Source organism: Anoplophora glabripennis, unplaced genomic scaffold (assembly GCF_000390285.2).
Source record: "Anoplophora glabripennis isolate ALB-LARVAE unplaced genomic scaffold, Agla_2.0 scaffold1313, whole genome shotgun sequence".
NCBI classification, from domain to species: Eukaryota; Metazoa; Arthropoda; class Insecta; order Coleoptera; family Cerambycidae; genus Anoplophora; species Anoplophora glabripennis.
This window is the reverse complement of record NW_019417391.1, coordinates 7,884-32,426: the sequence shown is the minus strand read 5'-3', so window position 1 is coordinate 32,426 and position 24,543 is coordinate 7,884. Positions and strand designations below refer to the sequence as shown.

Below are 24,543 nucleotides of genomic sequence, written 5' to 3'. Positions count from 1 at the left end.
CAACTTGACATGAAACAGCAAGTTGTATAGTATTTTCAGGGCTTCAACTCAAAATATTAAAAAAGAAGTGTGACCATGAGTTTTCTGATATAAGTAAATAAAAAATACGTAATATTAGCAACTATTTTGAATATGTATAATATATACATATATTTACTATTGCAACCATTGAGATTAAGGGTCAAGTTAGTAATTGTGTTTTAAATTTACATGGTGGATAATATCCTGGATCACTATTATCAGGTACTTATAGTTTGTTGATCGGAAAATCCAGCAGCATGCAAATGTCATTACAGTGAATCTTTTTTGAAGTGATGTAACATTGACTAAAGTAAAAAAAAAAGATTTTAGAAACTACAAACGTTTTACAGAAAATAATGTTTACTTATTTCAAATCTACAGTGTGTCTGCTTTTTACTTACTACTATTTATGTACAAATCCGTAAAAACTTTATTCTTCAAGATAATTCAACATTTTTTAAATTTTAAACGACATCGAAAACCGCTTCTGATCCTTCCACAGCTTTTAAGATGGCGATTCTAGGCCTGCTATAATTTTCTTTATACCCCCAAATTTCAATATAAACACTTAAAACAATTTTTGTAAAAATTGAAAAAAAAAAACTATGGCGTTTAAGATAGCGATTGCTGCTTTTTTTTCAAATTTAACAGGGGTCCTGATTAATATCATCTTATCAGATTTAATAAAAAAATCGCTAAGTGTTTACACTGAAATTAGGGGGTAGGTATAAAGAAAATCATAGCAGGCCTTGGATCGCCATCTTAAAAGCTGTGGAAGGATTAGTATAAGCCATTTTTTATGCCATTTAAAACAAAAACATATTTGTTGAATTACATTGAACAAAGTTTTTACGGATTTCTACACATTTAAAACTGTGAGATCGTACTCTGTAGTTTTGGTTCAAATTTCACACCTATTCGTTTCGAGGGTCCTGGTTTACATCGCCTTATCAGGTTATAAACAAAAAATCGCTAAGGGTTTATATTTAAATTCGGGGGTATAAAGAAAATCATAGCAGTAATTTTCGATGCCACTTAAAATTAAAAAAAAATTGTATTTGTACATAAGTAAAAGTAGACACACTAAAATAATAGTTAATCCTTATAATTTTGAAAATATGCGATGGATTTTTTTCGCTCTGTTCTTTATGCATGAAGGGCCAGGTTGATTAAAATTATTCAAGGCAATAAACTAACACTACTTATAACCAGGTTATGCAATTTTCTTGCACAATGACACTAAACGAAAAAATGGGTACTCTGAAAATATATTAAATTATACTTTTCTAAAATAAAGCGCATATGGTGAACTACGATAGTGATTGTATATTTGATCAAACAGAAAATTGAAACAATTATTCATATGTATATTTTATTTACAAATTAAAAAAGCATATCTTAGAAAATAATTCAGAATATAGTGAAATTATATCTTAAAAATTAATAAATACACGTTCAAATTTTGTTTAGCAATTCAATACACAAAAAAAAAGGTGGACACAATGGAAGTCCCAAAATTTTCAAAAATATTTATCTCCTGAGGCATAGTAAACGACTTTTCTAATAGTGTAACATTCAGAAGAAACTCAAAATATGTGATGTGCATTGTTGTGACTAATTTATTTAAAGGATAGTTTATTTACTGACTTTGTTATATAATTGTTCATTTATTTTTTTAACTGTAACACTATTCAATAGTAAAAATTATCGAATTCTAAACAAAATCTGAAAATAAATGTTTTCCATGGGGTTAATTGTAAAATATCCTAAGTTTCATACTTAACGGATATCGATAACTCCTACACAGTAGAAAACAATTTTATGTACAATAGCACTAGTTAACCCGAAAAATCACTATGGTCAAACAAAGTCTGATCGTAGAGTGCTGCTCGAACCATCCTTCCACCAAAATATCTGCCGTTTAGGGCATCTCTTGCCTTTTCTGCTTCTGTGAAAAAAAAATCTATTTTTATTAGATTTCAAATATGTAGTTGTGTAATACAAATATTATTTTGCACAATATAAACATTTTTAGAAATATAATGTATAAATTAGGTATTCCTGTATCAAATAAAAACAGAAATATGGAGTCTGCCACTTAATATGTCTACTACTATTTAGCGATAAACGGAGAGTATTCAAAAGCATAAAAAATGTAAACTTTGTATGTAGTCATCAAGTTTACATATTCATATTTCACAATAAAATGTAGAATAATACTATGTACAACATTATAATCCAGGCGAATTAGAATAAACACATGTTTCAAAAATTGGGCCTAACTGGAATTTTATAACGAGCGTTCAAATAAAAACGTGGTCAAGTTGGTTCTGAAAATTTGGACGTAGGGCGTAGCGTATAGCAAATGAACTTAAACGTCATCTGTCAAAGCGCTATATCGCCGCTATCAATTTGAATATTTTCGTTTTAAAAAGCGTTTAAAATGGTGTTTTCTCAAGAACAAAAAGTGTTTATCATAGAGTCCTACTTTAGAAATGGACGCAAGATTGATGGAATATGGAAGTATTCTATTGAGGAATGTTTCATAGAATTTCAAAATCAATTTCCCGGCGTTGTTGAGTACAAAATTTTTCAAAGTGCAGTTCAGCGTTGTGTTAATGTTTTTCGTGAAACGGGCAGTGTAACAAGAAAAGAAGGAAGCGGCCGACCTAAAAAGCGGACTGAAGAATTAAAAGAAAATGTCCAACAAATAATGGAAAATGCGCCAAGAACTTCTGTACGTGTTTTATCACAAATGGTGGGAGTATCAGTCGGTACCTGCCACACAGTGTTAAAAAAAGATTTGCGTTTGTTCTCCTATCGTTTAACTTGTCAGCAAGAACTTCATGAAGTTGATTTTCCGCGACGGGCTGTATTTTGTGAATGGTTTTTAAACAACTACGGTGAACTTCATAATATCACCTTTTTTTCTGATGAAGCCTGGTTTCATTTAAGTGGTTACGTAAACTCACAGAATATGAGAATGTGGTCTTCTGAAAAACCAGATAACTTTTTTGTCGAGGGCCCTCTACACGCTCAAAAAATTGGAGTTTGGTGTGCTCTCAATCGAAGGAGGATTTATGGACCTATTTTTTTTAATGGTACTCTTACTGCGCAAAGGTATAGAGAAGAAATTATCGCTCCTTTTGTTAACCAGCTGGAAGAAAACGAAATTACAAACTTTTACTTTCAACAAGATGGCGCAAGGGCACATACGGCAGGCGAGACGATGAATATGTTGAGGGAAGTTTTCCAAAATCGACTAATAAGTCTCAATGCTGAACATGAATTTCCACCGAGGTCATGTGATATTACGCCGTGTGATTTCTTTTTGTGGCCTTACCTTAAAAACACTATTTTTGAACTGCCTATTCCTGATTTAAACCATCTGCAGGCTCGACTTATAGACAAGATTCGTGAAATTAACAATACCCCGAGCATCTTAGAAAATGTCTTTAATTCTTTGAGGAACAGGTGTGAAAAGTGCTTGGAACAAGGAGGGGGACACTTTCAGCAGCTGCTTTAATTTATTGTTATAACAAGGAGGGGGACACTTTCCGCAGCTCCTTTAATTGTTTGTTATTGTTATCACGATTATTCTTTAAAATAAAGTTATATAGTCATTAACGTTATTGAAACTGACAGCTGCTATACAGCTCGTTGAGAAATGAGGTTAAGTTGGTCGCTATAAGCTACTCCCTACGTCCAATGTGTCAGAGCCAACTTCGACCACGTTTTTATTTGAACGCTCGTTATAAAGTGTATTTGTAGAGTTAGAGCGTCATATTGTTTTATAACAAAAGAAAAAAAAATTATTGCTCTTTTTTCAGTTTTTCGCTTATATCTCCGAAAATAAGCCTCTAATCGACATGAGGTATACTTATCGATTTTCTTCCCGAGGAAATTTGCTACAGACAGGCTTTTGCCTCGCAAAGATTTTTTTACATTGCAAAATTAGCAGTGAAGATAAAAGTGCAAAATTTTCAGATTGAAATAAAAAGAACAAATTTGACTGAAATTGGATGAAACTACAGGAAAAGATAACTCTTGGGTGCTTAACAAATACCCGCAATTCGGACCCCGAATTTCAAAATGGCGGACTATTGCAAAATTATAGTCGAAAATGCGAGCACGTATATTCTCTGCCGAAGTCAAAATATCGAAATTTTGTAAAAAGGTTCGAAAGATAATTACATTATCTCGCGCCTATCCAAATTTCAGATATTTAAGTTGCAAAATAAAAAAGTTATTAACAAAACGGTAACTAGGGTCCTTATCTTGGCAATTTTTTAATATACAGATTTCAAACCAATTGCATCAAATAGTGCTTAAAAAAACATGGCAGAAAAAAAAACGTCTTGATCTGACCAATAGGAGCCGAGATATTTTTTTTTCCTTTAAACGGTATTTTGGCTGTTCTATTTAATATTTTGGAATAAACTTGGTCTCGTTGTAAAGTAGAAGACTTCCTTTATACGCTGAATTTTTTTTGAATGGATTCGACCAAGAAGTAACCAAATAAACATTCGTTAAAGCCAGCATGTTCCATGTGGCTGAGCGGTAGCTAGGAGAGGGGAGCGCTGGGACGTCATAGTGCCCATGCTGTGCTCGACTTCTCAAAATTCTTACTTAACAAGTGGATTGTTGCACTGAGAAAGCAGCTACCCCAATGCTTTTCTTTTAAATCAACTTATTTTTTTCCGCTCTTTCGAGTAGTGTAAGCAAAAGTCTGTGAAAGTCATCGCCAGATCCAGAAAAATACATTTTTATCGACTTTTCACATTTTCTTTTGTAATTTCATTGTGCTTTAGATGTTTTGAAAAATAACGAGGTCTTTTTACGTATTTAAAAACAAAAGTCAATTCTTTGAAAAAAATGATGAATGAATGAAAATTTACCATGCTCTGAAGAGGTCGACGTATAAAATATCGTCTCAAAATTAACCGTTACATTTATTGCGTAAATTGTGTCTAGAATATTATTGAATGTTACAATATCAACATTACATATAAGTATTGCATTTTATAGTTTAAAAGAATTTTATGAAATGTATATAATGAATATATTTTTTAAACCAATTCAAAGTTTTTATAAAAAAATATTTACTATTTTTTAAAGCACTTTGTTTAGTTTGTGAATTTCAGTGTCGATGACCTCTCACATTGACCTAGTTTAAGTGAACTGCCTACATATCAATCCCTTTGAGTTGATATGATATGGCGATAGAGCGCTAGCTGGGTAAAAAATAGAGCCAAATATTAATTCGGTAAAATGAGAATGGCCGAATATGCCACCACTTCATTTTATTACATTTATTTTATATGGCAGGTAATTTCACGATTTCTGAATGAAGTATTCGTTTTTAAGTATGGCGTATTTGTGTCTTCATTGTTAAATTTCTGTGTGATATTAGGTTTGTTTCTGCAGCACTCTTGAACTGTTTTCAAACTTAAGTTGTCACTTACTATCAGCAAATTTAGGGTCATGACCCGACTGGCCAAATATCTCTGGTAGTTTCAAATCGGTCCTCAATTGCTGCAGAAACAAAGCTATTATGAATAAATATGTATACGAATAAAAAAAAATACGAGATTTGACAACAATGCACGCTGTATTTGAGAAAATAAATTTATACGTGTTTCCAAAGGTCTAAAGTAGCTTTCGTAAAAATATGACCCTCATTCAAAGTTACACTCTGTACAGGAAAAAAATGTTTCTGCACCAATGCCATCTGATAAATTCTCCTTCTCCCGTCCTCCGCATACGGTTGGTGTAAATTTAAAACATCTTTTAGTTTCATAGGAAGCTCCACAATGATTGGGCACACCCTGTATATAAATTTTGCCGAAAAGATGATAGTATTCTCAACTTACCATGTGTTTCTACAAATTCTACGAAGATCTTAACTATCACATCGTTATCGTCATCGTCTTCCGTCTGTTTTTCGTTGTAAATAATCACCCTTTCAACAGCCCCAAATTTACTACATTCTTCTTGAATTTCCTCTTGTAGGGTCTCGTCTACATCTTCGGGTCCAACCATATTCCTTAAAATAACAACTCTCGAGTCCACCTTCCTCATGAGCTTCTGCATGACGAAATGTCTGGCATTTTGTCCTTTAATAGACATATTCTCCTGCTGCTGTAAAGTCTGGGGTTCATTCTGGTCTAAAAGTTTCTTTTGCAGCTCCTCCTGTTGTTTGAGTTGCGCCTCCTGGGCCCGTTTCATGGCTTCTTGAGAGGAAGAATTGACAATGGGCTGGGGTGCAATGACAGTAGGAGGGGGAATGGGGATTTGTGGGACCGTGTTTACTATAGGTGTGACTATGGCCGGTTGTATGGTGTTATTTTGGGTAATTTGAGGAATCGCAATTCCGGGAGGTGGTATTACAGACGGCGGGGCGACGGCTGTAACGGGCAAAGATATGGAGGGCGTGGTTACCACATGAGGCATGCTGACCACCGGTTGGGTGATACCTGGCATAACAACAGTGGGGGTAGCTGCTGGAATGGTTGTTGGTTTACTTAAATTCGACAGTCCTAGAGCTACCGCATTGCTGGCCACTGCGTCCATCGCTTGTATTTTTGCCGTAGCAGCTGCCGCGGCCACTGCAAATAACGGGTTTAATAGTTTAATGCACATAAAAAAAAGTCATTGTATTTACACAGGGTGGTTCGATTTTAAAATGATTGGCTGCTAACAAAATACAAACACTGTAATTTTTCAGAATTTTGGAAATTTGCTATTAAAAAAGTGCTCATGTTCTTTTTCTAATAAATTTGACTTTACAAATAAAAACCTATTTATTAAAAATATTTCGTGGTACACCCAGTATTTAGTTATCAAAGTAGATCAATTTGAAAATCAAAATTACAGTAATAATAGGCATCCCTACAGTTTCATTTATTAAATGCTTGTTTTATGAGAAACTGTGCTAAGAGTTTGAAAAAATAATATTATTTTATTTTATCAATAGCCTATTAATATTTTTTAAATAAAAAAAACAAAAAATCTTTGGGATTGAAATCTGGTGACCTGGCGGCCAGGGTCGTACGATTATAGAGCAACTCGTTTAATCCACTTATTGAACACAAGAGTTGTCAAACTAATATGTGTGGGGGATACATATCGTGCATAAACCACGTCCTTTGTCTGAATGTAATGATGTTTTAGGACCCTATGTTTATTTAACTAAATTACCTTAATTTTAGCTGTAGAATACGCTTATTGATTTTCTGTACAAACTTAGGAAATTGTATATTACAAACTATTAGTATGATAAAAAAAAACAGAACCATTCTGCATGTGCTTATTTACCACCCTGTATATGACAAACTATCGGTATGATAAAAAAATGAATTTATAAAGCTGGTGACAACAGATTGATGTAACTCATAAAAGACATTAACGTTGAAAGAAATTAAATACTACCTGCAGCTGCCGTAGGCATTACACTTGACCCGGATGAAGGTCCCATGAGCGCATTAGGAGGGGTTATGGCTCTTCCGACACGTAAATACTGACCACCCAAGTCGAACAGGTTCATGCTGGCAATGGCCTCGTTCGCCGCCTGTGCGGTTTCGTACTCGATGAATCCGTATCCCTTGTGTTTGTGACCGGAGCTTCCCTGCGCAAGTTTACAGTATATGATGGGACCGAACGCTTCAAAAACACTGCAAACATGACAACATTAGCTTTGTTCACACTTACACTGGAAATCTATTCCTAAATTAGGTCGTGTGTATGATAATAATAATTCGAGGGAATTTAAGTCGGTGTGAATTTAAAAAGTCAACATATAGAAGGCGGTAAAATCTTATTTTATAGTACCTAGATATTGATAAAGTACTGCAGTGGACTATATTTTGAACAATTCACTAGACAATACCTCAACATTTCTATACAGGGTGTTTCAGGATTATATGCAAAAATTTTAAATACAAATTGGGAATCGGAAAATAAGAAAAAATGTTCCTATGGACGATTCGTTAAGGAATTACGGCCGTTTAAAAATGGCGGTCGAGTTTTAAATTTTTTTCTTAATTTGAAAACAGATAAAATCCTGAATTTACATCTATTGAGACCTACTACCTGATTGTAATAAAGAATTATGATAAATTGAACTTATTTCATGTTACGTCTTACATTCTTATTATTTAGATATAGGCACCCAGTTAGATTAGTCGTTGAAATACAAACAAAAATTTCATTTTATTTTTTACTCAAAAACTACTTATTTCATAATAAAGATGAAAGAGATGAAAAAGTTTCTAAATTAATATGTCTCTCCAAAAGATGTATTGCAACAATTGAGATCCTAATGAGTCAAATGTTTTTATGAAAAATATACAGGGTGTTGTTGCTTTCACCCGTTCCAAATAAGATTATTTTAACGAAAAAATACTGGTTAGATGGGCCTGGATCAGTATAACATCTGTACCAAAATTCAGGATTTTATCTGTTTTCAAATTTGAGAAAAAAATTTAAAACTTGATTTTGACCTCCATTTTTAAACGGCCGTAACTCCTTAACGAATCGTTTCCGGACATACGTCCATAGGAACTTTTTTTCTTATTTTCCGATTCCCAATTCGTATTTAAAATTTTTGCATATAAACCTGTATATGATACAATAATCAAATTTTAAGTCTTTTTTTTTTCTTTTTTATAAATAGCACAAATCAACGTATGTCAAACTGCCATTTTGGGGCAAATCAGAACATTGTGGGATTTAGCTAATCTGGAGAATTTAATTTTATTATTTTAGACCAAAATTTTTCAAGAAGGAAAAAATTAAAGAAATGCTACAACTCCTTTTTTTCTTCAAGAGACTTTTTTTACTGCTAAATTTCAACTCTATCCCCCCCCAAAAAAAAAAAAAAAATCAATGAACTAAAATTTTTTTTTTTACATTATAATTGCAAGACAGACATCTTGAAAAATAAAAAACGGCATAAGGAAAATTGTAAAATATGCGCCAAAAAAATATGTGGTCAAAAGCTTGACTTATTTCTTTATAAAAAGCATCCTGTATATAAAAAGATTGGTAAATATTATGCACGTACTGCAAATTTATTTGCAGCTGCACACAACGCTTGATGTATTGGATTTTTATTTAAATGTTCAAATTATATGAATACCTTTTAATGTCGTCTTCTGTCAAGTCAGGATGAATGCTGGCGACATAGATCCTATTATACTGCTTCGCTTCCTCTTGTATCTCGTCGATGACGGTTTGTGCCTGCGGCATGTTGCTGGGCCTTCCTACAACTTTAATATTACGACCACCTATCATTACACCATTCATCTGTTCTAAGGCCAACTGTGCAGCCTCTGGTATTTCATACTCAACGAAAGCAAATCCTTTGTGCTTCTGAGTGACCGGGTCCCATGACATGTTAATGGATTTTATCGGTCCGAATGGTAGAAACGACTGCCTTATCGTGTCCTCTTTTAGCTCAAAACTTATACTCCCAACATATACCCTAAATTTATTTACTTTTTCACTATGCATTCTTTTTCGTTCTTAGAATATTTACATAATTATTAAGAATTTACATTAATTATGGAAATGTTACAAACAACTTTTTGAGTTCTGAAGACAAAAAAGAGGTAAAAATTATTAGTTAAAATTGTGATCAAAATTTACATTTATTCCAAAGCGAGACAAAAACATCTTTATATTTTTTGTATCTGAAAGAGCACATCCGAATGGATATTCAGAAAGACCTATATGGACACTGTTACAGTAAATGTAAATGTAAACTGAACTTTAGAGAAAAAATCAAATTGCACTTGTATATTTAAAACAGCTGCCAATAGAGTAGAGTGATTGGGGAATGCCTTTTTTCTTGAAAATGACTTGATAGTTAAATTATAAAAATGGTGTCATATTTGTGGCTGTAATTCAGATAAAAATTTGTAATTATATAATCACACCTTCGGAAGGAATTGTTTTTTTTTCCCTCAGAAACATACCCTTTTTGATGACATTGAAAAGAACTTTTACTTATAAGACCTTTCCTATTTAGCAATTTTTTACACTTTCAACTGTTATTGAAATATTATAGAAAATTCCTTTCCTCAAAATCTGGGATTTGATAAACAAGAAAATTAATGAAGTTAGAGTAGTTTAATTGAATTTTGGTTTTTAAAGTGAATGCATCACATACAAAGTGATTTTCCACTATTATTAATTATCACAAAAACAGAATATAAAAAAAATTCTTAAAATTAAAAATTCTTTCTATACTCCGCGGTCGAAATTATAGAGAGTGATTCAGACATAATATAAAAACACTATTACCATAATGCGTATAAAATATAAAATATTTTTTATACGGTTCAATATTATTTATCTTTGTGCCACTTGCTACGCACATCGATAGAACCTATAATCGTCTATAGACTGAGTTACACTGAACGTCGATCTATATTCTATCTCTGTCTTTTGCACTTGGTAGGGAATAGGGAAATGCTTTTTTAGTGGGTGTAAACGGACTTGATTCTATGGCTATAATAAATTTATAAATTAAAAAAACACAACTGGGACGTTTTAAAATGCTGTAATAATTAAAATGGATCAAAATGCCGATTATAGCAAACCGTAGAAAATATTAGATGTTATGTTTTATTATCTTTTTTCAATATTTTCTATATCTTGTTGCCTTTTACGCAGACACGCCAATGGATTTTCGTTCCCGGCACGCTTCATCCCCCTTACTAGTCCAAAAGCTAGCGATGAGTCACTCTCTATAATTTCGACCGCGGAGTATAGTGGTAATGAAACAGGAGTTTCTGAAAAACTAAAATTCGTTAATCCTACAATGGCAGCCACTGAAAATATAACACCATTTTCTAATTTTAATTATCTTCAGCAGTTTTTAAGAAAACCACATTTGATAAAATAAGACATCAATATTAGGAGGGCTCCTAAGGCCAGTATCTGATTACGAATCTGAAGGCATAATTACGAAATTCAAAATTACGTATTCCATATGGCGGACAAAAAAATTAAAAAGACCTTCAAATATTTGTTTATAGAAATTTTCTTGGATCACTGATTACAATTATGAATTCAGAATTACGAAATTCAAAGTGGCCAATCAAATATGCACAAACATGTATGTATAATTATTGATTTTTTCTTTTTCGGTTTATTCAATGTAAATGTGGGTCATCTCATTTAAGGGGATGGAGGGGGAAAAAAGGTGAGGGAGTTGGTCCGTTTAGGGTAGATGTATTTTTGTCAATTTTGGAATCGAAAAGTGTACTAAGCCTCATTGACAATATTTGCGATAGCTATCGTAAAATATTCTAAATTTACTTAAACATACCACTTTTACAATTTGTGTTAAAACGATAGAAACTATGCAAAAAAGCCGAATCATTTTCATTCAAAATAAAATTTATATTTCAAAAATGACAAAAAGAAATTTCAGTGGCATCAACCTATCTTGAGTTGAGACTTAATTTTTTCATAATGATTGGCAATTTAATTATGTGTAACACAAACGAATGAAATATTTTAAAACTTGTACGAGGTAAATGCTCCAATTTTAACATCCTGCTACGAAGTTTATAGGTCTCATTTCCATAATTTTTGCAAAAACATATATTTAAGTGAATTTCTATAAATCCAGTTATTAGAGAGGAGAGTCATATTTAACATTTTTTTCTGTAATAATTTCTATTACATTAATTTCATAAATTATCTGTAAAAAAAAACAATTTCCCACTAGGTAAAATGCTTGATTATTGTCCATCACATGTTCAATCATAATTTTGTCACATTTTTTAATACAAAAGTTGACAATAAATTTGTGAAATATTTTTTGTGTATGTAATAAAATAATTTATAACGTAAATATTACTCATCATTAAATCATACACCTACTAAATTTAAAGATGAATCATTTACCACTACAGTTACGTTATGACATCATAAAATGAGATGCGAACTAAAATTAGCACCATAACAAGGATTCAGTTAGATTGAAAGCGAAACAATATAATCACCTTCAACCCAAATCTCTTCGATTGGATAAAAATTCACTTAAATATAATAGAAGTTACAATCAGATCTTATCAGCTAAAATAGTCACAAGTCGGAGAAAAAAATCCTCAACAACTTCAATACATACAAGTTATCATCATATTATTTGTTAATAGAAAATATGCCAATGAATGATACTCTGCTGCTCCCCATGCAAACAGCTGCAAGCGAGAATCAAAATCAGAAAAGCTACAAATGCTGCAGGATATTTGATTGTGTGAATTAACAGAACCTATAAAATAAGATTAAATGGTACTGCAGTAACAGTACAAAAATTTCATTAAAGTGAATTGTAAATTGAGAAATAAAACATGAATATAAATTCTATAACACTAAATATAAAAAATATGTATATGTAAATATAGATTTTAAGTTTTAATAGACTTCTCAGAATTATTAGTCTCTAAACATTTTTCATAAATATTTGTTCTGTCTCATGGTGACAAGCAAAAATTTAGGAGTTTAAATTTTGTTCCATTAAATTTTAAAAATTTATTATGTAGTGGCCAGATTTGTTACTTTACTTATCAAAGCTAAAAAATTTTGTTTTTGTTCAGCATACAATCCAATGCGCATTACTGAGAAAAAACCAACAGTTGGTGATGTTTCTGCCCATCAGAAATGTAGAAATAAAAATCTGAGGTCAAAAAAAATCCCTTGCAAAAATCTATGTGAATATTTTCTTCAAATTATCTAAAAAACGAAATAGTTATAGCCAGACTATGAGTGCTATTCAGATAGAAATACAATGATGTAAAAATTGTTTCCGTCTCGAAAGGCACAAAAAAAATAACGTAGATTCTAAAAATCAAGTGCCCTAGATTTTCTTCAAATTTTAAATGATTAATTATTGTAAAAAATGCAAAAATCTCATGCTTCTTGATTTAAAAATATTCGTTTTTACTGGCTGTTCAAAGAAATATTTTCGTTATTTTTAAATAATTTCAACTTTTGAACATGATATAACAATACTTCTTTTTCTTATTTAACCACAAAGATCAATGTATCAAGTCAAATAATTGTGTGGCAGAATGAGAGCTATTGTCATTATTATACTAGGAAACACATTAATATTTATTAAATTCAAATTTGTGTTGAAAAAAAAAAAAAATGGCTAGATGTATTTTAAATTTTAATTATTTTCCTTAATATATTTTAGTAAACAGTTTAATATTGCAAGGATTTTTTTTTCTAAGAACAAGCTTAATTGCTTAAAAAATTATAATTATTATCATTGTTTCCTTCAAATTAAACTTTGTATTCCAATTGGAAATGTAAAATTAAAAGCAGTATTAAAATATTCACATAGTATTGCGTCTTAAAACTTCTGTAAAGTTCATGTTTCTAGAAGTTAATATAATTTATGCTCAAATAATTATTTTAATGTAGAGAAATTAATATTCGTATTTAACACAATAATTTTAAACAATAATTACAATTTTTCATCAGGGTGTTCCAAAATTACAATATACCAAATATTACGTCTAGATAGAACTACTCAGAATAAGAAAAAAGTTCTTGTAAACATAGGTTGGAAAATGCTTAGATTGATATTTAGATTGATGTGAAAAAATAAAAATTTATATGAATATTTCTTTTTTTTTCATCTTTTGTAAAGGTAGGCACATCGAAATTTTCCTTTGAATATATTTCGTGAAGACCTAAACAACAAAAAGAGAAAATATTCCCAAGTTCTAATTTTAATGTTGACTTCTTTAAAGAAAAAAATGTTTCTTGCATTTTTAATTTGAACCTTTAAGTACAAATGATTTAAACTTTGTTAGTTATTTAGATGGATACAAGGTTTTATTACATTATTTTCTATTAGGTCGGAATTAAACAATAATTAAAAAAGTTAGTAAAAAAATTCTTTAAATTTATTCAAAGAACCATTTAGAATGTAGGAATTTCAACTCGGCACATTTACGGGAACTTTTTCTTTTTTGAGGACCTTAATCACTAAGTAAACTTTGGCCTATGCAAAAAGGGACACACTATAGATGTTTGCAAAATATTTCATATCTCAATCTATCATTTATTGAAAAAATATTGTTTTTTTCTGTATAATTTGCTATTTTGGTTATTAAGTACGTTATTAAAATATTATAACAATCGTTAGTCTTACTGAGTAGGCTGTTAAAAGGATGGTATTGGGGGGCAACAGAGTATGATGGAAGGCGGTGTTGCGTGCTAACCTGCACATAAGGGCGAGAGCCTGCTGCCTCTGGACCTGAGTCCTCTGACTAGCCTGTTGCTGCAACAGAGGACAATAGCCACGTCACAACTATGAGAAAACTTAAGCATGGGGGCGAGCTCTCGCCCCCCTGAGCGGGCGCGTGCGAATTAAGCTACGCACTAACCTGCACATTAAAACTAATACTTGATGTCTCTGGAAGGTCTTATTTTTCTGTGGAGCAAAATTGAATTAGTAACACTTTGCGTTAAACTAATATAGTTAACTTTACATTATCCAACAAAATAAAATGGAAAATAACAGAATTGCGGACCAAAGACAAGAGAACTAGCTAAACGGTATCAGGTAATAATGGAACAGATATATAAATGATCAGAGAAACATAGGAACAAATTTTATTTTTGTATTCAATGTCACTTATATTATCTGATACCTTGATTCAAAATATACAAAATACTGTAATCTTACAAAAAAATGTTTTACTCGACTACAAAAATCATTTAAAAAATAATAATTTAATGTGTAAAATGGAACAGTTCTACTATTACTTTTACTCTTATTCTGAGAGAAAGGAAAATTTTGCAATTATTTTGAAAATTTTTCCTTGCTATAAAATGCTATTAAAAACATTGTATCAAAACATCAAAACATAGGTGAATCGTCTCAAAAATAATGTTAAAGGGTTTCATTTATATTTTGACACCTAGGTAGAGGATTTATTATTTTAATTAGAAAGAAAGATATTTAAAACATTTTGGGTTTAGACTCAAATTAAACAAATAAAAATAAAAAAGTGTAAAATAAAGTCAATAATATATCATCTTAAGAAAGCACTTTATCCAAATATGAAACAATATAGAGGCCTTTACATTTAAAAAAGCTGAAGTTGGTCTATAATTTATACCATTTATTTCTTTAACAAGTCCAAAAGATCGATCATATGAGAAAAGCCCAATTTTGTGAGAAGAGAAAATGACATCTATGCCCAGTGGCAAACCCTTTAATTCAAATACTACTCAACACATGATATATGCATATTACAAATATTTATTTAAATCTCATAATATAAACTACAGTTTGGAAAAAAACAGAGAATTAGCTTACAGCGAACAAGCTACAGAATCCGCACATTCAGATTTTTCAAAAATATGGGATCGATACAAAGCATCAAACATTCACCCTGAATATTCTATGAAATTATTACGTGCTTTATGCGATTACAATGCCTCTCATGTCTAGCCGTGTCATCTATTAGTTGCGTGTAAAAATGCACTGAATCATTTATTCAACTGATTGATTGAACATTGATTGTAATTTTATACGATTGAATTATGAATTTTGCTATAAATTATGTTTGTACCATTATAATAAATCTAATTTTTATTTTGTGTATATAAAAGAATAAAACATTTAATATATATACTGGCTTAATAGTTTTCACTTTGTTAAAATAACTTACAACTCCTTTTTTGATTTTTGAAGTAAAATTTTTATAGTTACCTACATGAAAAATATCAAATTTCTTATTTTGCCATCGGAAAAAAAAGTGCCACACCAAATGTTTTGATTCAGGGCTTAAAATGATGTTCAAGTATTGTAGAAACAGGATATCATATTATTTTGGAGTGACTCGAAAATTTCATTTAAATTCGCTCAGGAGCACCGTGCTTACCTAGTGCTTTGAAGGTAATTTTCAAGGTTACTTTAAGGTTAACTTTGTTTTTTCAAGTGGGAACTTTCATTTTTAAGCCCAGAATTCCGGATTCGGAAAGAGTGAAAAATTCTATTTTTAAGAGGGGTAGCCTATTCCTGAGCGACTTTTTCATCTTTCTGGTCACAGTATTCGAAATTTCATTAATTCATTAAAAACAGTATTCATTGTGGATACTAAAAAAGCAGTACCTCGATTCTAGTGTGACTGAACATTCATGTCATTTTAACAAAATTTCATTACAATGAGTAGTTATAACTTGAATTGATAACATAATCAACATAGGTATTTCATTACATTCCAAAGTTGGCCTTGAAATAATCTTGCAAATGACTTTCAAGGTCAGATTTAGGTCTTCAAACAACGTTCCGTTCGATATCAAGCAACTTTCGTGTGAAAATTTTTTTGCTAAAACACTCCTGCAGTCATAAACGTGAAAAACGATATTCAGTTTGACCTTCACAAGACCATGCAGGGAAGGGGGGAGGGGTCCACATGTAATGCAGGGTCTGAACGTAGATTTGTAAGCTCTTTCCGAATCCGGGAAAAAAAATTAGGGTTTGTATTTGAAAAAACAAAGTTGACCTTGAAAATGAATTTCAAGGTCACAGACAAAAATGTGCCCCTCAGAGACTAACAACTTTCATCAGAACCATTTTTCACATAACCACGTATTTTAGATTTTAGAAGGGGTGTACGGGTGGTCTGGAATGTTTGGATAAAAACAATAAAATTATTACTTAATCTATTATTACTACTATAAATTGTTGAAACTGCTTTGACGAATGATTGAAAATGAAGGTGTCATATTAGAAGTTGTGCAAGGTATAGGCACAGACAAAAATACTCAGCACAGTAACTAATGTATTTCAGATAATGAGATCTTTTTGATTGTGGTTACTCCAACACAGATTCTACGAGTCTAAAATTGACTGATCAATTTTCCCTTTCTTCATTAGATAATAATGAAACCTTCAACAAATCTAGACTAAATAATGACATTTTGTTGGAACCTGATGATCAAGCAGACAATAAGGAAGCTCTACCAGATCATGAAAATATTTTTGGGTAAATAGATTTGATGTCATATCATATTTGTAGCTACGATCTGATTTTTCATTAGGTGATCCGTTAGATGAAGTGGACCTCACGCAAAATGACAGTGAAAACATTGTGACTATTATCGACCGCCACAACAGATTGACAGTTGATATCAATTTTGACATGATTAAACGTCCTTCTGATTGCTATCATTCATCAATCCAAAACTTATGAATATAATTGTGACAGAAATTGATAGTTATGAATATCTACACTCGTAAAGCTTTAAAACTTTTCAAATTTTCTAGAATATCTCTAAAAACGTTTGATGCAGAATGATGAAACTTGAGCTAATGTTTTTTTTGTCTCTATACTAGTGGATGGATATTTTTTTAATTTTCGATATAAGAATCCATGTTTACATAACCATATACTTAAAATCACTCAAAGAATCAGTTTGTTGATGTTCTTAACTATAACCTTATATCGTTGTAGTGCCTTCTTACACCTTACGACGTAAATTTTATCAAATTGTTCAGTTGAGTTAAAAAACTGTTTCTTGGCTTTTTTACTTAAGAATTATAATTATCGTTTTTAATTTTACCGCGGACAGTCACATTTCTGTAGAAAATAAGATGGCTCTTTTTAACCAGATTATACGGTTTGATGTCGTTTATCGAATATGCATAACTTAACGTGTCTCATTTTGAAGGCGCTATGACGATATATGTTAAATTCTTCAAATAAACCCTCTACCCAGATATTAAAATATAAATGAGAATTCTGTACATACTTAAAATTGTCCATATAACTGTACAGACTTAAAAAAAAACACCCGTGACCAGTTATTTTCATACAAAATTTCTTAATTTTTTAAGTATAGTTTAATAGTTAGTTTTGAAAATTGAAAAATATATTTTCTCTTTGAATATAAGAATCAATATAAACATTTAAATTAGTTTGCATTGTTAGTAGATATAAATACTATGAATGATATTAATCAATTATTAATAATTAACATTTTGTTATAAGATTACAGTATTATGCAGCAATAAATAAAATTATCTTCACTGTGAAAAAGTGGCGAATTTAGTTTTTCATCATCATAAATACTAGTTATTTTACTATGTCATTAACTAAAGCTTGTGAGACAATTATACATTTCAGGATCATAATTTTATTTTAATAAGAAAATTAAGAATAAAAAACAATTTGAAAAAATTTATTTTAGATGTTTTCCTTGTACAAATGGATATTTATACATTTTATATATTGATTGCTTGTTATTTTAGATATTTATGGTTCCTTTATGTTTGTGTTTCGAATAAACACCGGGTTTTGATGTCATGTATAATTTACACAAGCCTTAGACATAATTGTATTAAATATTAGAACACCCACTTCTTCACACTGAATCTATACTGATGTTCCAAAATGTATAAGTACAGTTGTCAGTACAATATTAAATTATTATTTTTAACATCAATATAGATCATTTTATTTCGCCTACAAGTCATGGTGATGTTTAAAAAAAAAATAAAGAAATTAGGTATAATAACATAAAATATAAGAGAATTAATAGATTATAAAAATTTTGTGTTGAAATTCTTATACTCACTACCATGAAGATGTAGGCGAGATATATGTAACTGATTGAAACAGCTTGAATGTAACTAGTTCAAAACAGAATCTGAAGTAAAATTTAAAGAATAATTTATTAATTACCAAAGTATACATTTATAACAAATTCAAAATTCACACTATAAAAATTGTTACGCATTATTTAAATCTCCATGAAACAAAATTATGATATTTTCTTTTTTTTTTAACTATACAGGTTGTTGCAAAAAGTAGGTCACTATTAACCACAGATTCTTTAATTAAATTTACTTATGCCATTTGGGCGCCTTTCTCAAGAGTATCAAAGTTGAAAATAATTATGTAACTACTGCTAAAAGTGAACGTTTTTGGCAGGTAATATGAAATTGTCAAAGAAGACCGCAAGCCTCGCAGTTATAATATTTCTTCTATTGTTTTTTAATAATTATTTGAATTGAAAATAATTTATTTTAACTATCATCAACTTCATATGAAATAAAATATTTAAATATTTGTAACATATAGGTACATACACTTTGTTACCAAGTCCATTGTTATGCACATAAAAAATAAATAATGAATCTTTTTCGCACATGGGCTAAAAAATTACTTTTCAGCACTACAAAAACTGGCTTTATTTCAATACTAAATTGATTTTCAAAAAGATATGTCAGGATATCCCATTGAAATCCAGTACAAACTTTTATCTCTTAACGGCACACTTTCTAAATGAAAAATTACAATTTTAATTAAAAAAAAAAAAGATTGAAGTAGTCAGTGACCCTTTCAATTTAACTTATGCATACCCAAGTTTCATTCGTAGGCCAAATTGTTCCTTTAAATTTTTTATTCTTGTACAATTTTGAAGTAGAGTTTAACTTTGGTGTTTTTATAAGAAATGTGACATTGACTTTGGAAAGGGTTTTGTTAAATTTACAATCAAATTTTGGAAACTATCTTAATTTCATATCTAGACTTACATTTCAATATGTATTAGAATACAAACAAACAAACAAACTTTTTATAAAATACAGTAGAACCATAGGTGTGTGCAGGGACGTATTTTCCTAAGGGCATAGGGGCGATTGCCCTCTGGGTTTTTTGCTGACATTTTACATTTAGTAACAAGTACTGAGGCGGCTGATCATATTCGCCTAGGGTGCAAAATTTAGAAATCATGTCTCTGGGCATGTACAAATAAAGTAAAGGGGTTTAATGAGTGCTACTAGGACTATAAATTAATGTTGAGGGATTTACAATAGATCTCGTAACTTATGCTATATTGCATCGGACACTTCTGTAACTATATTCTTGTCAAAGCTAAGTCATTAGGCTTTACTTTTTATTATGTGTCATTTTGCTGAAGTGTAAACTACATATTTTTTCTCAGCTCCAAAAATGTCAAATTACCAGATAACCAAACACCATTTGCTGGAAGTTTTACTTTTCCTGTTTAATTCAAAGATAAATGCTGCTGAAAGTCATCGAGTGCTACTGGAAACTTACGGTAAACATGCCCCATCAATAAAAATGTGTGAGTATTGGTTTTCAACGTTTTAGAAGTGGTGATTTCGATACAGTTGACAAAGAATATCCTGGTCAACCGAAAATTTGAAGATGAGGAATTGGAAGCATTACTCGACCAAGATTCATGTCAAATGCAAGATGAATTTGGTGAATCATTGAATGTTGATTACACAACAGTTTTCAAACGTTTTAATACACTCGGTATGATTCAAGAGCAAAGAAATTGGATGCCATATGAATTGAAGCTGAGATGTTGATCGACAATTTTTCCCGTGTGAATTACTGCTTCAACGGCAAAAAAGAAAGTTTTTGCATCCTATCCTCACTGGCGATGAAAAATAGATGTTGATAACTCTCAGCATAGAAAATCGTGGGGGTCATGCATTCGAAGCTGATGCTCTGTATTTGGTGGGACCAGCTTTGTGTTGTGTACTATGGACTTCTTCAACCGAATGAAACAATCAATGGTGAATGCTACTGCACACAATTGATACGTTTGAGCTATGCATTGAAAGATAAACGGCCGCAATTTGAGCAAAGGTACGATAAAGTAATTTTTTAACATGACCAACACTCGACCACATGTTGCTCATGAAGTCAAAAAATACTTAATAATGCTCCATTGGATTAGAACTGGAACACGGCCTGGCTAAGCAGCGCTTCCAATTTTATGAAGATACGAAAAATTGGATCAATTAGTGGACAGCATCAAAAGATGAGTTGTCCTTTCGATGCGGAATCTGTACGATGCCAAATAGCTGAGAAAAAGTAGTGGTTAGCGATGAACAATACGTTGAAAAATAATAAGGTACACAATTTTTCACAATAAAGCATTCAATCTACAAAGAAAATTCCTCACAATGAATTTAGTTCTAGTACAATCCCTTTTTCCTCCATTTTCGATATTTTTACTAAAATTACACAAAAAGTGTGCTAATAAGATAAATATTCATTGAAAAATTTCAACTATATCCTTTACAAAACAACAGAGTTAATATTTTTTTTTTTAGTTGCAATTTTAAGATCCGGTAACTTGAAAAAAAGAGGCAATGATACATATCCCATTATTTTTGCTCAAGGAATCTGTGCTTAACCGATTGACTTACGTTCCTGTAAGACCCTTTAACTGGACCAAATTTAAACATCAAAGTTTGTACATTTATTCTTTAAATTTTATACAGTTTCAGTTGTACGAAAAGATAACGAAAACTGGAACATACCTGTTGCTGATAAGCAATAGTTTGTTTCATTAAAACCATACGAATACTTTGTTCCATGGCATATTTCTTAGCTTTACTGACAGCGTCGGCATCATCCGAAGACAGTTTTGGCAAAGCACCCCCCAAAATGCCAGCGATAGTGTTGCTGCGTGCTCCAGGCCCTGAATTAATATATTTTATTTACTATGCACACTCAAAAAATACAATATGACTTACCTGTAATAACTTCTCCAGTTTGCGTCAAATCATAAATATAACTGATCCCTTCGCAAGGACCTACAACAAACATAATGTGTAATATATGAGCAGATAACATTTTAGGAAGTCTTGGCTTTTTTCGTCATTTTTATCATTATAAAGTTGCTACTTTTGAAAAAATATTTTTTTTTTATTTTCTGTAGAGAAGAGGCACAATATTGTGTTAATTACATTGTAGAAAAGATAAACAAAACTTGGAATAAATATACTCTGCATTAAAATTAACACTAAAAATATGCCCAATTGCAGCATTGGTTTTCTCACAAACAGTTAAAATGATTTTAACAAAATTTATTTAAAATTATGTATTCAATCCTCATTATGCTAAATATGCTATATGCTAAAATAGAAATTCTATATTGATATTTGTTTTCAGAAAGTGCAAGAGAAAATATTGAAATCAAACTGTAGTTTCATTCTTCGACTCGTATTATCTGTTATTGAGATATAATGAAAATGCACCAATTTGGTGCAAATACTTAGATGGCATCCTGCATATTCAGAAAATTGAAATTTCCATATATTTCTATCTTATCCAAATAACTGAACACTAAATAAAAAATTTGTTAAAATTAGATGTCATTTGTGAGAAAATCAATTATATAACTTCTTTATCGATATTCCCATAATTCATTAATCCAATAAAACCAGACTAAACTGAATAAACAGTAATACTGACACATTACATCTTCTGTTGTCTATTCTTTTCCGTCTTCAATTTTCAGGAAAATAGAAAAATTAAAAAACAAAAAATGCAGTAGGTGCAAAATAAAGAAATTTTTTGGTCTAACTTTCTTTTCATTTCAGATGCAATTAAAATACTTATACATAAAGCGAAGACGTGTATATAAAGTAGTTAATTTAAATTCTGGGAAATTTTCTGTTGCCACTTTTCTGGAAATGGAAAATTTACCATTATTCAACGAGTAAATGAGATATTCTTAACAACCCTTCAAATCTGGAAATTTAAAACATTCATATATATCTGCATCAAGACAGAAAAAAAACAAGTAAATGGACACTATCCATTTTTAATTCAAAATATTTAGTGCAGATTTTCTCCAATTATATGTACTCGTATAATGAAAAATTTTCAGCAGGTAAATACAATTGTTTAAACTTCATACAGCACCTAATATAAATAAACAAAATAATTTGCTGGCTAATGTTATTAATTTAATATCAAGTACGTAAATAATAAAAAAAAAAGTTAAACTAATTTAAAATTATTTTATATTTTTTGACAAGATTCCACAAAAAAAATTAAATAAAGTAGCTGTATTTACTGCCAATAGAAAAAGTCCCTGCCTTTATGACTCAAAGTTATGTTTATTTGATCAGTGTATTCACATTTACTATTTAATAGTCGTACCAAGTATATCGATTTTAGAAATTTTATTATTAGGGGAAAATAAAGAATATTTTTATTCCCATAACTGTCTTCAAAAAGGTTTTTAATGGTTGAGGAATATATTTTTGAAAACATTTTAAAACTGAATCGAAATCAACCTGGAAAAAAATTAATAAATAACAGAAAAAACTCATGTCGCTAACATTAATTATATCCATCTTAGTTAAGCTCCTCTGTTACAGAAGTATTACTTTTTATGAAGGCCAAATTGAAATCAGTTATTGTTTATTGCATTTCTGAATTACTACTTAAGTTATTTTGCTTGTTTGTTGTAGAATATTAACTACAATTTTTATTAGTTTACTGTAAAATGTCATTACCCATCAATCAACACAATATTTTAATAAATAAAAAATTAACACGTTTACAGATAAAATAAAAATTAAATCGGTAAATAAAATGGCACACATTAAATTACCTAATTACATTCGTGTAAGCATTTCCTTTGATATTAAACTACAATTAAATTTTTTCAAACTTTAAATGAACTATTTTACTTGGAGAAATAATTCAGATAGTACTTAAATAAAAAAGTTCGTCTTTGTTACTTTTAAGTGGTATAAAAAAATATTAACCTAAACAGTGAAAAACCCAATTAAATATGAACTGAATGTTCGGAACACTCTTTTCAAAATATTTTCTAACAGGCGAAAATTTCTGAAACACAAAAAATATAAAATTGTATAGGAAAAAGTGTCATATGGGTATATATGTACATTTCAGAAGCTCTGGCAAGTCGCTATCCATGTGGTGGTCAAGCAAGCCTCTAGTAATCGAAAACTCGCAACTAGTTGCACCTATTTGTATCTGGAAACACAAAAAGAAAATAGATATGTCTAAAACAACCGGGATTTCTCCTTAACTGAGTTATTTATACGAATAAATATGTTGAATGAGTATGGGTTTCTAACAAATATCTTATAATAACATGTTTTAAATTCAACAACTCATACTCAAACACTGGTTAATTACTTTGTTTTCATCCTACCGTGTAGCGTAGGCTACAGTAACAGCTATGCCAGAGTCCACGAGGCTACGACCGGCTGATCTCATTTCTGTAACATCTCAAGCAGACATCGCACATTAATATGGTTGTCCCGAACTTGAGGCTTTATACCTTAATAACTACATATACAAATATTGGAACTTACCTCCGATTCTGGGAATCTTAGCTGGTGGTTCTTCTGTACCTGGTGCAGGAGGTTCTGGTTCTTCAGACTGCGATACGTTAGATGTGTTAACACTCTGAGGAGAAGGCTAAATAACACATGAATAGTAAATGTATTTTTCATCACATTTAATACTTACAACATTAGTCGTTTTAAGATTGTTAAGCAACAGCTGCTGTTGCTGAAATGTTGTCATCATCTTGGTAACACTATTTTTTTTATAATATTTGCACAAATAAAATAATAACTTTTGATTAATGCAATTATTTCACAAAAATAAATTATGTCCCAGTCAGGTATGAATGAGAATGACAATCAATAAAATGGCGACTAATCAA

General features: G+C 30.7%; 1 protein-coding gene across 4 annotated transcripts; it reads right to left on the bottom strand.

Annotated features, from left to right (window-relative positions):
* Positions 1-1,476: 1,476 nt before the first annotated feature.
* LOC108915968 (poly(U)-binding-splicing factor half pint) lies at positions 1,477-24,543 on the bottom strand. Of its 4 annotated transcripts, none has more exons than XM_018722137.1 (9): positions 24,345-24,543; positions 24,188-24,293; positions 21,584-21,643; positions 21,368-21,528; positions 14,436-14,482; positions 9,161-9,505; positions 7,453-7,694; positions 5,895-6,629; positions 1,477-1,969 (listed from the first exon to the last, which is right to left on the bottom strand). In XM_018722137.1, exons 1-9 carry the CDS (start codon positions 24,402-24,404, stop codon positions 1,860-1,862), a joined length of 1,866 nt encoding a protein of 621 aa, XP_018577653.1. In that variant the 5' UTR covers positions 24,405-24,543; the 3' UTR covers positions 1,477-1,859. The 4 variants fall into 4 exon arrangements, with proteins under 4 accessions (XP_018577653.1, XP_018577652.1, XP_018577655.1 ...); XM_018722136.1 differs by lacking the exon at positions 14,436-14,482 and adding an exon at positions 14,271-14,329; XM_018722139.2 differs by lacking the exons at positions 14,436-14,482; positions 24,188-24,293; positions 24,345-24,543 and adding exons at positions 14,271-14,329; positions 23,753-23,843; positions 24,025-24,179 and having other exon boundaries at positions 1,860-1,969.

Excerpts from the sequence above, each read along its gene's own strand:
- LOC108915968 (XM_018722136.1), bottom strand. The coding sequence starts at position 24,404 with ATGATGACAACATTTCAGCAACAGCAGCTGTTGCTTAACAATCTTAAA. Across the intron at positions 14,330-21,367 it reads CTATTGCTTATCAGCAACAG|CAACAGGCTAGTCAGAGGAC; the intron begins GTATGTTCCAGT and ends CCTCTGTTGCAG. Across the intron at positions 1,970-5,894 it reads AGAATTTGTAGAAACACATG|AAGCAGAAAAGGCAAGAGAT; the intron begins GTAAGTTGAGAA and ends TTTTTTTCACAG.